We start from the raw sequence: 17820 nt of genomic DNA, 5'->3' as shown, positions 1-17820 counted from the left end.
CACTTAGGATATGATTGGGTTTCCATAGCAACTTATGCCATGCAGTTAGCAGGTGCTTGGACCAATTATACGCGGAAAATTGACACCCCTTTGTTCAGATATGTTTAATATTCAACATCAGTTGAATATCTGTTTGAATTCTTACTTATAGAACCAAAAAAGACAAAGGTATATGTCTGAAGAAAGTTGCAAAGTTAAAGGAACCCAGTCACGGTTTGCACATTTTGAAAAGTTTAGCCTAAATTTTTCAAATTCGTCGTTTGCAATCCGTGTCAATCTTCGCCATTCTTGACCATCCTTGTTCCTTTATGGTTTATTATTATCTCTCTGATGTTTTTCTATCTTAGTAAACTATTATTTTCAGGTTTCCTTCCATTTAAAGGAGATTTTGTACGTGCCCCAAAAAAGACAAAACACCGTGACTGAGCTCCTTTAACAAGTTTACCAGATACTTAAATGCATGGTGGAGTAATTTCAATTTTGCCACCAGAATTCACTTTGTAATGTCTTGATATTTACGGCTGGAAATTGCAACCTGAACTTTGTAAACACTTTTGACGACGCCTATCTTCAAAGTCAAAATAACATGAATAACCTAGATAAATTTCGTTGTTTTCTTTATGTTTACAATGGAAGGTCTTTTAAGAACGGTATCTCCTTAGTTAGAAGCGGCTCGCTAAGGTCGTGCTGAAGATGTTCAGAGCCATTGGCAAAAATGTACCCGGTTAGTTTCATCAGTGGCGCACAGGCCTCCTCAAACAAGGAAACTAGCGAGGAGTCTCGGTCGAATCTCCAATGACCTATCCTCTTAACATCATTTTCCGACACCTTAAAAGTTGATACTCCGGTTCCCACAGGCTTTTCACCTTCCACAATCCACTTATATATCGACTCAACCATGGAGAGACCAACAAAGTTGTACAACTCGTCTGCCGTGCTGAGAGCATTTCCTACAATATCTTCATAACGGATTACCTTGTATCGGCCTTTAAACCAGTTTAACCAGTTTTCCTTTGCATAGTTTATATTGTTGGAAACTTGCGAGCACATTAACTCAGCGTGCTGCTTCACTAGTTCCCTTCCTTCCGTGGTTAAAGAACTTGAAGTAAGCAGTTTTCTCTTTGGTCCTCCCATGATGAAGAATTTACGGCCCAGCAAAGATGACACCACAGCACGTGGATCCCTCACAAGATGTATAATCAAACAGTCAAATCTAGCTGGGTCCGCAGTGCAGACCCTCTGGAGTTCTTGGATTCCAATATTTCGTGGCAGTCGTGTTTGCATGACTTTCGCCACGGTTAATTTCTTAGCTTTGCAAGCATTACCTACTGCCTCTTTGGTGAATTCTGGACTTGAAAACCGCCAATAAGTAAATCTCTTTAATCTCCTCACGAACGGAGGAATTACCCTTTCCAAAGTAACGTCCTCTCGAAATCCGCAGTCAAAAACGTCCCTAAACAGAGTTGAAAAATCAGATTTGTACTCATCATTAGTTGCGTTATCAAACGGATTCCACTCGTTCCCATAAACAGCTCTCCTTAAGTGGTGCAGGGGCTCATACAGATAGAATACATCAGGATGCAGGTTAAATATGTTCCCAGCAAATGTTGAACCAGAACTCATATGTGTTAAAATGATGACATTCCATCTTTTGGTGTCTCTAGTTGCAGTAGATGGTTTAATTGAAGGGGAGGTTCCTAGTTCATCGATAACAGGTTCAGGCTGGAAATCTTGTGACTCCTGCGTCATAACTGAAACAACCAAGACAACAATGGCCGCAATACAAGAAACAAACAAGGCGAAGATTTTTCCACGATTACCAGGACAACTGCAACAACAACAACAATAACAGTAGAATTCAGTCACGTCAAATCCATTTTACCTCAAATCTCTTTTAAGCCTCCTCTCTTCTCAAACAAGCCGTCACTCTAATTAATTACCCCTCCTTTTTGGAGCAAGAATCAAGCCCCCTGTCCATTTTTAGCACCCCCCCCCCCCCCCGCCAACCCCCATTTTCGTTTACAGCCGGGACAAAAATTGGGGAACATAACTGGGTCTTGTACAATGGCTCTAGAGATCTGGTGTACTGATTTCCATTATGCTTTAACATAACGCTTTAATACAAAAATTGCTGAGTAAGAAAAAGCTATCGGATGTTTTATTTTACAATACCGATTATTAAGATGTAGATCATTGGATAATGAGTTCAAGAGTTTTAATTGGCTTAGCCAACACGTGTTATGAACCATTATACCATCATCTACAAATATGGTAAGCGTACGCGCGATATTTTTGGGGCGCTTTTATCTTTATATTAGTCTAGTTTGCTATATTTTGGGGGCGGTTTTAATAAAACAGTTATTCTACTCGCGCTTGTTGGATATGAAATCATTATAGCCAACTCATATCCAACGCACGCTGGTTGAAAAACTGTTAAATTCTCTTTCTGATAATGTGACAATTTTTGAATGAGATTAAATTTCAATGAACATTTCGAAATAAAAATGAGCGATAGAAATTTTACACAACGTTTCGATGTCGTCATGACATCATTATCAAAAGACAAGAAAATAACGGTTCAACAGTCTGGCGGTTCAACAGTTCTTTGCCGAGGTTTAAAGTTTTCCTTGCCACAACGAATATCCGCCATTAATGTACAAGCTAGTTTCGAGAAATTGTACTGGAAACTGGAGCGCACTCTATCCGATGACAAGAAAGAGTTAATCGCAGCCACCCTCCGATCGATTGCACTTAATTACATCGAGAGCAAATTACCGAAGCCACCGAAAACACTGCAAAGGGCCATAAAGCAGCTGAAACAACTAGATAACATCGTCGTAACGAAGCCAGATAAAGGTACCGGTGTAGTCGTTATGAACAAATCTGATTATGTTTATAGCCTTCTGGGTCAGGCATCTATAAACGATACATCTATATTCGCTCCTGTCAGCTTGCAGAGACCAAAAATGAAAGGCCGGCCATTGAAACATTACCACCCCCTGTTGCAGAAGGAGAAGCACCTCGATTCTGTGGTTCGTAAGATTTTGCCAAAGGAGATTGCCAATTCCGCTTGTCAGAAAGGCTCACGCCTTGCCCACCGTTATGGTCTTCCAAAGACACGCAAAGATAAGTTATCAATGAGACCAATCTTGTCTGCCACGGGCACCTACAACAGTGCGCTCGCCAAGTGGCTTGATGAAAAACTGAAGCCGCTGTCAGTTAATCGCTACACGATTTCTGATACGTTCGCTTTTGCGGAAGAGATTCAAAACCTAAAAGTCGACGAAAATGACATTTTGGTATCCTATGATGTCACGTCTTTGTTTACTAATGTATCACTTAAGGAAACTATCGAAATGATCGCCGAAAAAGCGTTCGTAAACAACTGGTTTAACGAAACACACAAGTTAAACATCACTCAGCCTGACCTGATTCAACTTCTAGAAGTAGCAGCTAAGAACCAATTGTTCCAGTTCGATGGCAAGCTTTATGAACAGACTGACGGAGTGGCAATGGGCTCACCTTTGGGACCCCTTATGGCAAACGCATTTCTCTCCTCCATCGAAGAGAAATTAGAACATGACAACAAGCTCCCAGAGTTTTATAGGCGGTGCGTCGATGACACGCTTGCCACGATGAAGGATGTGCCAGCAGCAGAAGCCTTTTTAACAACACTTAACAACTGTCACCCATCCATAAATTTCACAATGGAACTAGCTTCTGACAACAAGCTGCCATTTCTTGGTATGGAAATACTTAAGAAAGGTCACAAACTGGAAACCAGTGTTTACCGGAAACCAACGAATACCGGCCTACTACTCCATCACCAAAGCCATGTGGACAAAAGGAACAAAGAAATCGCTCATTAAAACCACGGAAAACCGTGCTTTTCACCTGTCATCCACATGGGAGTCTTTCGTGACTGAATGTGATCGCCTGAAGCTGATGTTTACGAACCTCAAGTACCCTGAAAGCCTAATTAACTCCATCATTTCTCACTTTGTCACCTCAATGATGACCAAAGATCCTCTCGTGCCACCTCAACTACCCGTCAACGAAGATACTGTTCACCGAGTGGTATTGCCATTTAAAGATCAAACGTCGGCCGATGCAGTGAAAAAACAACTATCTGACCTGAGCAAGAAAATCGATCACACTCTTCAACCAGTATTCAAGAGTCGCAAAATCTGTGAAGATCTCAAGATGCGTGAACCAAAACCATCTCTAATTAATCAACAATGCGTAGTGTACGATTACCAATGTGATCTGTGCGATGCAGAGTATGTCGGGTATACCAGCCGGCATTTGCACCAACGTATTGATGAACACAGGTTCTCCGCAATCGGAAAGCATTTAAAGAACGATCACGGCCTTTATAACATCGACGACCTTGCCAATAATTTTTCCGTCCTAAAGAAATACAACGGAAAACTGGATTGTTTGATTTACGAAATGCCATTTATTAGAAAGAAGAAACCTAGCCTGAACACGCAATCGGATTCCATCCGTGCGAAACTATTTGTTTAAACAAATATGTTAATGAACAATCACACCTCTCCCCGCATATATAACACTGTTGAACCGTTATTTTCTTGTCACTTGACAATGATGTCATGACGACATCGAAACGTTGTGTAAAATTTCTATCGCTCATTTTTATTTTGAAATGTGACAGTTCTTAGTTTTTTTTTACCCCCAAAGTAGTTGTTTCTCCCTTTCGTTTTCAGTGCTGTTTTCTTGAAGTTCTTTGACCGGCCTGCTCTCGACAAGTGCTACACCGGTATAGTGTCCCATGAACGCTCGTGGGGCCATTTAGGGTCCAGGCTATCCATCTTAGAGCTATTGTTAGGCAACCTGTTAACACGGTGAATTAATGTCCCCATCGCTCTTTGTCCACGTTGAGTTGTATTTTACTGCTTGATCGGTGGGTGGTCTTAGTAGTTTTCGATCCAGCCGCAAAATATAGAATCTGAATAGCGAAACGGCTTGCACGATAATTATTGTCAAATGTACAAACAGACAAATATAAAATTTTAAAAACTCAAAATTTTACAAATAATGTAAATTCGCATGAATATGCAACTGGCAATGTCTTCCCTAACTCGTAGTTACGATAAACCGGCAGGTTTATTTGACTCTTTCATTGTTTTTTTCTTTTTTGTGCCAGCGTGATGGCGACTCTTTTGTGATTTAGTAACTTCTATTGCTTCCATGTCTCCCGTTCACGGACTTGAAATCGGATAATGCAACGTTCCTTTCAGAAATACTAATCAGATCGCAGCTTTGTATTGTAATGCCTCCCAATTTAAAATCCTTAATCACCCCATACAGAGCCTGAGTGGCCATGAAAGCGTGGCAATTTCATTTTACGTCTTTGTTCAAAAATAATTGAGTATATTCGTGTGATTAGTTTTGCAATGTAAACATATCGGTTTACATTTGCCGCCATTTTCATCAACGTGCGGACGACGTATCATTTAAAATCATGAGATTTTAACATCTTTACGAAACGGCCGTTATTAGGTATTCTAAGTGTTTTAAATTTTTGAAGTGTTCAAGGTTAAATCGAGGCCAAACGCGCAGACCAACATTTTTTGCACGAAATATTTTGTTCAATACTTTTGTTTTCATGTCTTTCTTTACGCCTGTATGTATTTTTCTCGCTTCCTTTAAGTGTCACTTATGTTAATATATTTCTCATTCGTCCTTGTACTAGTAAAATTGTCGTAAAATTCTGTTTAGGAAAAGATAAACAGCGAAACGTTTCTTTTTTAGAACTGATGCTCTTCAGCTTTCTTTTTTCAGCGGAGAATATGCGTAATTAGACTATTAAAAATAAAACAACTTCCTTCACTAAGAGCGTAATGACAGTTTAAAAGTAAAATCAATATAATCTGTCATAAGCTTGTTAGTTTGTTTGTTGTTGTCGCTCTTCTTTTTAAATGCTTGTTTTTACATAATCTCCAGAATGGTTGTAATTTTTAGTGGAAATGTTTAGTATTTAAAGTACAATTTTATGAATAGCTGTATTTTATATGTAAATGCTGATCGCCAGTTAATACCAGTGATCCAGTGATCACTGATTGGCCTTTCAGGTTAAATAAAGTCTTTTATTTTTATTTCAAGCTCAACGAAAATTGCAATTTTAAACTTTAACTGCGTTCTATTTTATAATTTAATTACGATTCCAAATTTTTCAGGGTAGAAACATCAACTCGGAAAAAAATTCCTAGTTCCAGATGGGATTTGAACCCACGACCCTCCGTGATCTAGTCGGATGCTCTAACCACTGAGCTACTGGAGCCTCTATGGTGAGCAAGGGTGAAATGTGGGTCTTTGACTGGAACCGCATCGCGCAGTCATACAGCCAAATGATGTCTTGGCGCATATGAACTCACTAACTGCATCGCGCAGTCACATTAAGGTATATCAAAGATGCAACCAACCACCCTCCAAAGTGGGTATTATAAGGAAAATTTTCAAGGTAGAAATTTTTCAAGGTAGAAACATCAACTCGGAAAAAAATTCCGAGTTCCAGATGGGATCCCATCTGAGTTGATGTTTCTACCTTGAAAAATTTCTACCTTGAAAATTTTCTTTATAATATTGCAAATTTTATGGTTATATTTCATTGGTAGAGCAACTCTAAATACGTTTCAAAATGGAGATTCGAGTGGAATTAGTTAACCTAATTTACCGACCCAGCACAACGCGAGTAAAAAAAACACACTTCGATAAACCTAGTATTTTACCGTAGACTCGAAGGCGTGTGGCTTGCCATGATCAGTTGTATTGGTTGTATGATGTTCTCTCACAATCTAGCATCTGCTTGATTTACAGTGTGTCGAGACGACTACGTACGAGCCCCAGGTACTACGATGCCAAGGGAACGGAGATCCCTGGTAAAAATTGTCAGTTCTCACCAGGAGCCATATGGCTCCTGTTACGTTCTCACTAATTAAAATTTCGTTAAATAAATTCTTAAACACCCTTGTGAGAAAATAAACGTGTGTCGCACGTTAAAGCGCGTGGATCAGCACGAAAAAAAAAGGCTCATGGAATTCACAAGAAAGCACGAAAATGCTTTTCAAGACTAATACGTGTAGAACAGGCGTGAAACACGCGTGAAAATGCAAAAATCGAAAGAAAGGCATGGAAATGTTACTTAAGTCTGAAACATAGACGTGTGTGACACACGTTAACGCGCGTGGATCAGCGTGAAAAAAAGGAAGGAATTAACAAGCGGTTAAGAAGAAGATTGACGCTTTTTAAAAGCAGGACAGATTGTGTTGAGAGAAAAATTCCTATCACTTTTTCTTCGAAAAATGATTCACATCTTTTTTGAGATCGCGCGCAGTTGAACGAAAGGTATAAAACATCAATTCCGTTTTGACACTCGCTCGTCACCTTGCTAGAAGCAATTTTAGACGAAAAAGGTCAACTTTTTTTTTCCAGATATATACTGAAGAGAAAAAACATTGAACAATCTCTTGCTTTGATTTTTAAGGGTGCTAGCTGATTCAAGATTTGAAGTCAGCCTTTCTTTTGTTAACCCTTCACCTTCTCCTCGACCTTGTTCGTAGAGCTTTTCTCTTTTAATTTGGAACTACGGTTTTTCTTCAGATATCACTTTTGACATGTAGACAGGTTAAAGATCGATTCCCAGTTCGCTGCATCCAGGGTCCACTCCAACGTTCCTAAACGTAAGGCGTTCGGACGATTTACGCCCGTAGTTTGCTCCGGCTTCCTACACAGGCCACGGGAAATAACGCTTTACAGCTCTCGCGAAGGCACGTGGTACTGAAAAATATGGCGTGTTTTAGTGTAATTTTACCGTCAGTAACTTCGAACTCTCGATAACTCGAACCTCCCGCTTATGGTTAGCCAAATGTTGCAAAATTCAACAACTTGCCCCTTCATATTCGACAACTTATATTTATGTTCAACAACATATATTTATATTCAACAATACGCATTTTCTTTCAACTTCAACCAAAATTCTTTTCATTCAACAAAAATATTTGTTCAACTTCGAATTCAACCCAAATGATTTTCATTCAACAAAAATAATTATTCGGCTTCTACCAAAATCATTTTCATTCGACAATATTTGTTCAACTTCAACCACAATCATTTTTATTCAACAACAATAATAATTCAACTTCTATCATGCATAGTGATTTAATAACATACCTTCTTTTATGACAAAGGTTTTCAATGTTCCCGGACATTCAAAATATCGTCATTCAACAAAATTCCCCGTCCCTTCCCCCGAACTACCCCGAACGCTGTTACAAATCCCTAGTGTTTTGGGTATCCGAAACACTGAAAGCGTAAAACTGACGCAAGTGAAATCATCCACAATTCTGCTCAAAACCCATTTATCTTCTTACGAAGCTTTGTCTCAATAAATTAAAGCGTTCTTTAGCTTGATATAAACACAATAGTCCGCAGTACATACAAAACCGACTGTTTTCAGCGACATACAAAACCGACTATTTTCAATTCCCGATAACTTGAACTCCGATAATTCGAACCTTTTTCGACCTTTTTTAATTTCCCTTGAAGGTTTGAGTTATCGGGAGTCGACAAGGCAGGGCTGAAACAGTGTTCTGATATAAGGGTCAGGGGCAGATTATAAATATTAAGAGCGTTCGAATTTATTTTTGGTCAGGTCAGAAATAGGGTAGGGAAAATCGTAGATTTTGGCCATAAATAGAGTAAGGGTTTTGGGAAGCGGGCCGCACAAAATATTCAATTTTTCTGGGAGTAACCTTCCCCTCCTTCCACCCGCTTGCCCCTCCCCACACACACACCCGGGCAAAGTATGGATTACGCGCGAATATTGTCACGACACCAACTCGCGCGGGTAACGCGTGAGAGCAGTGAACGCTCCAAGCTACCCCAGCATTCTTTGCAACAACAGTTCGTCCATGTTGTTGAACGAGGCTGAGAAAAAGGCAGACTAATTAACAGGTTAATTTGTTCTTATTCGTTGTGTATTTAGTACCTTTCCTTGTAGTGCTTTCATGCTTTGTTCGTATGGAGGACTTTCTCCTTATCAGTGTACCTGTTGTATATTCAAAGAAGAACTTCGCTTGGAGCTGGGGAGCTTTGTTGGCGAGCGATTGAACTCGGATTACAGGTAAGCTTTTTGGACAAACAAGATATATTTGATTTATTTACATTGTAGTAATATGCATTTCTTCCCCTTTTGATTGGGTTCCAGCTTGCTTCTAAGTTAGCTTCGTTCTGCATGAAACATCATCATGTATGTTCCCCCCCGGCCATATGTGTATGAGTGTTGCCCCCCACCGGCGGTATCTTCAGTATTCTCGCGAGTGTTGCCCCCCCCCCCCCCCCACACACACACACGGCAGACAAGATCAAATAAATAGAATGGCTATTTCTGCCTTTGAAGATGTATAATTTTATCTCAGATAAATTATTGGTCTCTGTTTAATCATAACGAGATTTTTTAGAGTAATTTATCTGGAATGAGACAACACATGGCAATTAAGTTTATGTGTAGACTGTTATATGTTATGGAAATTAATTTCTTGGAAATGCTTTTTTACTTGTATTGTACATACATGTATTTGTATCAGTCAATTTGATACCACCACATCCCCTCCCTATGCCCACGAGGGAGGGGGTACTCCCAGAAATATTGGGTGGGGGCACTTCCGAAAACCCTCACCCTATTTAAGAGCAAACAATTTTTTTTTATTTTTGCTATGATTTTTCCTATCCTGTTAATGCTCTGACCAAAAATTTGATACCCTATTTAAGTACTGACCCTTTCATCGATACCCTAGCTGTTTCAGACTTGGCGACATTTAAGAGTGTTTTGTACACACAGCGTAAAGCTTGCAAGGGATGTTGCCATTTCAGCCAATTTTTTATCAAGATAGGTTAAATTTAAGTAAGAAATTTTGCCAACTACCGCATGTATTCTACTAGTTTTCTCTAAGATTTTTCTCGATGCTGATTTATTATCTGATATTTTGTTGTGGGCATTGTCTGAAAAACAATACATTTTGCAAGTTACCCAAATCTGCAAAATACTTTGAAAATAATTTATGACGACTGGCAGTGAAAAAGTTTGAAATGTTTTGTTTTGTTCAATCTGTTAATCACCAGTTAAGTGCAATGTGCAGATGCTAAAATGAATTGTTGATGAAATAAAAAAATAATAATAACTGCACTTTGGTATTCAAAAGTTCTACAGGGCAGGGGGATGAGTGTTTTCAAGTTCCAAAATGTCAATTGTGTATCACCACAATCAAAGAGACTTAGTTTCGATTTCTACTGAATTCCAATTACTTTGACAATTAGGCTTTATTGAATTATTGATCAGTAGAAAGTGAAAATGGTGATTACAATTTGCCATTCAGTGGTTTTATCGTTGGTTTTTTTATGGAGTTCAAAAACATTGTGAGTTTTCAAAAATATTCAATTTTCATTTCTGCCAAACTCTCATTACTTTGACTATGCAGATTTATTACAATGCATTATTGATGAATTTAGAAATCAAAATTGGGATTTCACTATGTGATTTGGATATTTTATTTCTTTTTAAAACTAAACTCTCATAACTTTGTTTGAACTTTTGCTGAAGTGATAAGTACAAAATGAATGTCAATTACCTGTTCTGTTTATTAATCCCTTTGAAATTAGGCTACAAAGTCTTGGTTGTTTTACGGTCCAGAACTCACGGAGAATCCATGAAAATAATTACCCCCCATTTGGGTTGTGTTTTTCTTGACAAAACATTATGGGCCATTGTAAAGTTAGTGATGTGAGGGTACATGTACAAGGAAATCGCTGCTGAAATGCAATGTACGTTATAAAGCTCTCAGAACCACAAATACGCACTACTTGAGGATATAGCTGTCTCTACATTTCCATACAATATAATCTCGAAGTCATATTTACAGATTCTCTTGAAATATTGCAAAATTCTTTATTATAAATTTACACTTGCAGGAACAAAAATAAAAAGGCACTTAATTTTCTTGAGAATTTAGCCATCTCTAAACTTGGATACAATTTAATTTGTAATTCATGTTAAAAGATTTCCTTGAAACACTTGAAACTTCTTATAATTATTTTAAAATTTACAATTACAAAGAAAGTTAAAAACATGCATTTAATTTCCTTGAGGATGTAGCCGTCTCCAAAGTTGGATACTATTTCAATCGTTAATTCACATTTTATGAAATTGTCTTGAAATGTTGCAAAATTCTTAAAATTAGTTGGAAATTTACCATCACAATTTAAAGTTGCATTAAATTATCCAGTCGTTGTTGTTTTTTAATCCCGTTTATAGTATGTCTTTGTGTTTAATACCTCATTTCATTGCTGTATTTGTGAGGCAAAAAATGTGTTTAGTTGCTCAGTTTGGAAAATGATTTTCTGGATTTTTTTTTTTTCCGGGACCAACGCTTTTGAGGTCAAAATCGGTGAAAGCATCAAAGCTACAGCTCATTATGATTAGCAAATATATCGCTGTTTGAATTTGTGAGTATCAAGACAAAATGGGTCCAGCTCCAAAATGATGAGATTGGGCTCTCTGAAGCTCATTGACCCAATGACCAGTTTCTAATGTTTTAATATTGTGTTTTAATTTATCTGAGTTAATGTCGTTGTTTCTAGTGAAAGTAAGTTAACCGTGGCGACTTGCGATTGAACCAGAGCTATTACTCAAATACAAACAACTCGTGATGGCGTTAATGGGGGAACACTGCCTTGCGTTTGGTTAGCCCATGCGACTTCCGGCGATAGCGTGACAAAACAACCTGACTTATCTCCCCAGCACAATGAGCTGAATGACAGATAGCACATGCTGGATCGGACAAGAGTATCGGTTAGCAAGCGATGTTCAAAGGCGATGAAAAAACAACAAGCTTGGGGGAAGTCGCTGCGCAGACTTAACCGCACCACACAGGAGTGACCCCTTGTTTGTTATGCAGGAATACATGACCAACCTCGTCTCCAAAGGGAGGGAGGGAGGGAAAATTAAACGATAGATTTACAATAAGTAATAGCTACGTTGCTTAGACGAACTCAGAATGGACTCTGAACAGTTTTCCGAGCTTTTATATGGAGACGTTCGTCTGCTTGTAAGCCAGTAGAAAAGGCTGTACTACCGAACAGCTTACCCTAACACGTGTAACATCTTAAACATGAATAGTGCTTTAATGCTTTGCACCAATGCTATGGTACGTTATAACGTTCAGAAGATAACAAAGCTACAATGTTTTAGGTTTAGCTACAATAACGCTTACAGTTTGTTGACCTTTGGAATATAGCTGCTCAATAGCTCTATAGAAAGTGATGCCGCCATGAACGGCTCATTCGGAACATACGTCACGCTCCATTAACTATATTTTACTGACGTGACAGTAAAATCTCATTAAAAGAGGTTTTCCTGAACAATTGTAGTGCGCTAAAAGGGAAGTGCATATACATTGTAATTCGCTACAAATATTGGGAAATTAACAATTGACAAGCTAAAGGGGAGCATTCAAAATGCTACAGAAAATCCACGTAGTACAAGACGGCAAAACTTAATTTCATAACAAAAGTTGCGAGGAAACGTGTGTGGGAATAAAAGAAAGATAGATACAAAATAACCTCTGGAAAAACCGCAAATCGCAAGAGGGCACTGAGATACATTGGAGGCGCTGGAAAAAGCGCAAAACAGAGGTCGCGTAATGTAAGTGAGGAATGCGCAACGGGAAAATCTCAATTACTGGATAAGAATATGCATAAAACAGGCACAGATAATCAACACAGGATGCAAAAGAGCGAAGCACTTTGAATTTATAACCAGATTTGCACGGAAACGTGCATGAAAAGAAAGTTTGATCATAAGCATATCACCTATACTAGGTTATATGCTTCTGGTTTGATACAATGGATCCTCTGGAAAAAGCATGAAAATGGCGAATGCGTAATGTGCTGGAAGCGGGGAGGGGTGGGGGGGGGGGTGGAGGGGCTGACACACACTGGGAAACTTGCGAGCTAATGGACAAGGGGAGACGTGAAAAGAGGCAAAAGATAATCAAATTAAACGGATGATCAAATTTACTAGGAGTAGCATATTGAAAAAAATTTAAAGCTCTGGGAGTGGCGCCAAAATAAGGAATACGGAAAACGGGATTGGGGGAGGAACACAACCAGGAACTCTCAAGTTAATGAACACAGAGACTAAAGAAAATTGTGGTAAGACGATACAAGTTGAATTTCATGACCAAACTTGGAAAGAAATGCGTTAGAGCATTGGAACGGGAAAGGACAGTCAATGTAACCTCTGGAGATATCGCTAAAAGCAGGGAGAAACTGCGCTGTTAATGTGAAGCCTGAGGAACTGAATTTTTCCGTGTTTTGAAAATTAGTGGGAAAGTATTCTCTTGTCTCAAAGTATGAATGATCAAGGGATCTGTGTAGAGTTTTTAGGAGTATGTGTTTTCTAATTCTTCCTCTTATCCCGAGAACTATGGGATCGTCTGTTTGCACCCGAGATGCTTGGGACTTTTTTGTGTGGGACCATCTACATGTACAGTCATTCTAGTTTTTCATAGAGTCTAAAAATTTCAGTTATGAACGTTAAAGTTTATCTTGGTTCTTTCTTCAAGTCATTATTGGCCCTCTTGCTGTAGTTTCAACAAAGTGCAGTATTCTTCAATGAATTTAAAAAGATTTATCTTACCTTTCATTCCTCCAGTTTATTGCAACTGGAAAGCGTGGAAAACATGCTCGAACTCCTGGGAATTCTGGGTACTTTCAAGATGGTGGAACACTCGTATCAGAGCTCCCTGCATTCAAAACCCTGGTCGCTTTCATCGTTTTAACATTGTTCAAACTTCGCGACCCTGGGGCCAGCATTTTTTTAACATTGTTCAAACTTCCCGATCCCCGGGCCAACATTTATGTTCAAAGTTTGCTAAAATTCCCCATGTGGGGTGTGCACAGACGTTCAAAGTGCCCACCTCTTCCCTTGGTCCCCCCCTCAGGCATAACACTGATAGCTGCATTAGTTAAAAATTCTGCAGTCTGCAGTCTGCAAATGTCATACACCATGATCGTGTGTACCAAAGGCACCCACAGTAGAGTGTCAACCAGTGTATTATATTTGCAGACCCCAGTTGCAGACTACACTTAGGCCTAAATAGCGCTCAGTTTAGCCTGAATAGTGCCCAGGTTAGCTTGTTTAAAGTTAGCTTTCTGTAACAGAAATGGAAGTACAATATTGGGTTAAAAATCTCCAGTCTGCAGTCTGCTGTCTACAGTCTGCAATCTGCAGATGTCATACACTGAGTGTCGAAGGATATCAGTGATAAACGTTCGATCAAAATTACCCTACAAGGGTTGGTACAGCTACATGTAGACTACTCTAAACTGTGGAAGAATTCAAAATGGCAGGAGCCAAAAGCTTCTTGTTTTCAGTAACTTCACCCTTGTATGTGTTATCTCCCTCCTTAGGTTTAAGGACTTTGTTTGTCTAAACATCGAAATGCCATTTTCTCCTGAAGCAATAAAACACAAGCTTGGCTTACTTGTAGTTGCAGAACCAGCTAGGAAAGCAGACTTTTAGTGAAGAAGTCGTAAGTTCTCTGATCATTAAGCACCTTGATTAAGTTTACTATGATACAAATAAACTTTAGTAGATGTTTTAATTTTAGCAATAGGAATAAGCTTAACCCCAATTCTATATGGATTTATTTTAAAAGTCAGTCCAAGAAAAATTACTAGGAGCCTAAAGGTGCCCAGCACTTCAGCTTATATGAAAAAAGTAAGTTTTTCCAGTCGCCCAAAGGCAGAAGTTAGTCACCTGTGGCACCTGGGCACTTCTAGAGCACAGCCCTGGAAGTACACTTTGATGGCATGAAAAATATTAGCTCAAACTTTCCAAATGCACAGCTACTCAAACTGCAGGCAGAAGATCCAATACAAAAACTAAAAATATCTCAACAACAAACACTTTGTGCTTGTGTCCTTGTCACTGCTTCAGGGGGTGCCTGGAAAACCTGAATTGCGAATAGCGAATAATCGCAAATAGCAAATAGCGAATAGTCCTGAATAGTGCGAGTAGTCTCGAATAGTATGAATAGTGGCGAACAGTAGCGAAAAGTGACGAATAGTCGTCAATAGTCACTGCTTTAGATCTAATATCCTACATTAATTATCTAAATAAGCAACAGAATTTCTGTGAATTTATTACCTTAAGTTCATGTCATGTCAGAATCCACCTTGAAGGATCTGCTCCAAAAGATGCCGCTTGGAAAACTGAGTTTTTTTTGCATATGTTATTTCTCAAAAACGAAGCACAAATCAACAAAAACAATAATGCAACGATGCTTTTCATGTCAAAACAAGTAAGTCTGCCAAAAATTAGCTCAATCCTGCAAAAAATAAAAATCGGCCCAAAAAGCTATGAACGACCTTTTTGCACGAAAGCCTTATATTATGAACCCTTGGTGACAGGGATGGAGTGCAAATGAGCAATTTTAAATTTAAAATTAAAGCAAAATTAAATCAAAGTACTTTTTAATCCATATTTTCAGTGTTTTTAAATCCGTTTTGGGGCTAGGAAATTCATAGTAATTGAAAGTTTTCGAAGGCCTTTTGGTATTATTCACCATTTTTGTATTATAAACAAGGATTTTTCTTGCTTAAAATTAGTGGCAAAATTCTGCTTATTGGTGATAACATTATTTTACACACAGTGAGTCTTGGTTGTACACTTGCACTCTTCAGGGCTCCCAAAAAGTGCTGTCTGATCTTACAGGACAAGTACTTGCCCAGGGCAAGCAAAATTTGAGTGCTACTTGTCCCAAAGAGAAGCTGGAATTCAATTTGTTTTTTTTCCTGAGCCCATACTGTTGAGTTAGATCACATGGATTTACTGGCCACATGTATTTAGTATATTGACCACTTCTTCCCCTAGACTCACAAAGCTCTTGTAGCCAGTAGAAATTGGGATGTCTTAAAATGTTTCAATTCAGGTGAAATCACTTCTCTTGCATTCATACACATTGTTAAAGGCTCTTACTTTGAATGTAGAAGGTATACATCACCACTTGTTTCTGAATTAAGACTTCACTTGAGTAGTTACATGTAATGTTTTTAAACTAAACACAGTTCCCTTGAGGATATTTTCATAATTTATTGTAAATATATTGGTCAAGTGATACACTATGTGAATAACTGTAATTTAGGCAACGTTTGACTTGAGCTAGTGCTGGTCAGCAGCCTTTCAGGGGGGAGGCATGCTCTGTGGGGTCTCATACAGGATTTTGCAGGACTTAAGAGTGTTGCTTGCTAGCTGTGGAAGAACTTGCAGTTTGCTTTGTGTGCCATTCATGTTTGTAGCATGCTTTTTCACCCTGCTTCCCTTCCTTTCACAGCTGACAGTAAATATACATGTGTGGGTAATAAGTATCTCCACTGATTCTCTCAGTATTACAGTGCCTGGTGGTTGCCGCTAACAGTGTTGCCATGGATACCTGCATGGGCTGCTTGAGGCTCATATCTTGCTTGGCTCCACCTTTCCTAAGGGACCTTTCCCAAGCTCATGAATTCGTGGTGAGTTTAACAGTTGGTGGGTTAAGCATGTTAAGCCTGTAAGGCATGTGCTGTATACAATTACGACTGTATTCCTTTGGATTAATTAAATATTATTTACATGTAGTTTATAAATATCTTTCACTTGTTTTCCTCATCAGGAGAAAAGAGCTCAAGTGATAATGTTCTCTGTGACTAGATACCAAGAAACACAGAATTGCATTCAGTTAAGTATTTGCCCAACTTCATCCTGTATATCACAAAACGCTACACTGCTGCAGCCTTTATGTGTAAATTATTGTGAAGATGTCAAACCCAGAATAAATATGGCCTGGTCCTGTGACAATTTGTTTTAACTGACTGAGAAAATTTCATTCCAATTTTTCTGACAGAGACTATTTCAATAAATTATTGTTTGCTATTTCAAGTTAATTAATAAATTAGGGGGCAAGGAAAATTTGATTTATCCATCAATCCAAGACAATTATTTTTATAAAAGAGTGTAAGGTCACACAAATATGGATATGGTCAGTTCCACCAAAAACTCTACCACAGTTTCTTGATCTGTGAGGCATAGACTGGTCCCTCACCCAAATTGCCAGTGCAAGATTTTAAGAAAACCTGTTCAGGAACAATTAGGCTGTCTGCAAGTGCTGAGTGGATCTTGAGCTTTGGCCCACAAGGGAGCTGGTTCCACCAAAAATCTCTTCCTGAGTTTCTTGATCTTTGAAGCATCAACAGGTCTCTCATCCAAATTCCCAGCACAAGATTAAAAAAAACCCTTGTTTAGGGAACAATTGGACTGTGTTCATGCTCTGAATGGATCGTGAGCTTTGTACAGGAGATGGGTGTAAGAACTGGACCACAAGGGAGCTGGTTCCACCAAAAATCTTTTCCTGAGTTTTTTGATCTGTGAAGCATAAACTGGTCCCTCATCCAAATTGGCAGCACAAGAGAAAAACACTTGTTTAGGAACAATTGGACTGTCTTCATATGCAGAATGGATCTTGAACTTTGTACAGGAGATGGGTGCAAGAACTGGCCCACAAGGGAGCTGGTTCCACCTAAAATCTCTTCTGAGTTTCTTGATCTGTGAAGCATAGACTGGTCCCACATCCAAATTGCCAGCACAAGGTAAAAAAAAAAAACACTTGTTTAGGAACAATTGGACTGTCTGGATGCACTGAATGGATCTTGAGCTTTGTACAGGAGATGGGTGTAAGAACTGGCCCACAAGGGAGCTGGTTC

General features: G+C 38.9%; 4 protein-coding genes and 1 non-coding gene across 11 annotated transcripts in view; 3 read left to right on the top strand and 2 right to left on the bottom strand.

Moving 5' to 3' along the window:
• Nucleotides 1–343: 343 nt before the first annotated feature.
• Nucleotides 344–1819, bottom strand: LOC110068975 (carbohydrate sulfotransferase 3-like). The gene has a single exon (XM_020776387.2). It carries the CDS (start codon nt 1747–1749, stop codon nt 625–627), a length of 1125 nt encoding a protein of 374 aa, XP_020632046.2. The 5' UTR covers nt 1750–1819; the 3' UTR covers nt 344–624.
• A 1054-nt stretch (nt 1820–2873) lies between these two features.
• LOC149113060 (uncharacterized) lies at nt 2874–3724 on the top strand. Its single transcript, XM_089288482.1, has 2 exons — nt 2874–3610; nt 3718–3724. The coding sequence occupies exons 1-2, from the start codon at nt 2874–2876 to the stop codon at nt 3722–3724; spliced, it is 744 nt and encodes a 247-aa protein (XP_089144608.1).
• Nucleotides 3725–3811: 87 nt separating this feature from the next.
• On the top strand, nt 3812–4982 carry LOC149113059 (uncharacterized). The gene has a single exon (XM_089287787.1). It carries the CDS (start codon nt 3835–3837, stop codon nt 4525–4527), a length of 693 nt encoding a protein of 230 aa, XP_089143913.1. The 5' UTR covers nt 3812–3834; the 3' UTR covers nt 4528–4982.
• A 1249-nt stretch (nt 4983–6231) lies between these two features.
• Nucleotides 6232–6304, bottom strand: Trnas-aga (transfer RNA serine (anticodon AGA)). The gene has a single exon. It is a non-coding gene; the product is annotated as a tRNA-Ser (tRNA).
• A 2584-nt stretch (nt 6305–8888) lies between these two features.
• Nucleotides 8889–17820, top strand: part of LOC149113057 (uncharacterized) — a 20193-nt gene continuing 11261 nt past the window's right edge. For 2 of the 7 annotated variants that reach the window (XM_089287786.1, XM_089287780.1), the window contains exons 1-5: nt 8889–8976; nt 9088–9145; nt 14491–14612; nt 16469–16593; nt 16734–16798. In XM_089287786.1, the coding sequence (XP_089143912.1) occupies nt 16507–16593; nt 16734–16798 (152 nt within the window). In that variant the 5' untranslated portion in view covers nt 8889–8976; nt 9088–9145; nt 14491–14612; nt 16469–16506. The other 5 variants (XM_089287781.1, XM_089287783.1, XM_089287785.1 and 2 more) reach the window with 5 other exon arrangements.

Source organism: Orbicella faveolata, unplaced genomic scaffold, assembly GCF_042242905.1.
Source record: "Orbicella faveolata isolate gen_17 unplaced genomic scaffold, um_ofav_v1 contig_15, whole genome shotgun sequence".
Lineage (NCBI taxonomy): Eukaryota > Metazoa > Cnidaria > Anthozoa > Scleractinia > Merulinidae > Orbicella > Orbicella faveolata.
The sequence above is the reverse complement of the archived record's forward strand: the minus strand, read 5'-3'. Positions and strand labels throughout refer to the sequence as shown.

Bases quoted from the DNA above. Each gene is read 5' to 3' on its own strand.
- LOC149113059 (XM_089287787.1), top strand. From the start codon at position 3,835: ATGTGGACAAAAGGAACAAAGAAATCGCTCATTAAAACCACGGAAAAC.
- LOC110068975 (XM_020776387.2), bottom strand. From the start codon at position 1,749: ATGACGCAGGAGTCACAAGATTTCCAGCCTGAACCTGTTATCGATGAA.
- LOC149113060 (XM_089288482.1), top strand. From the start codon at position 2,874: ATGAACAAATCTGATTATGTTTATAGCCTTCTGGGTCAGGCATCTATA.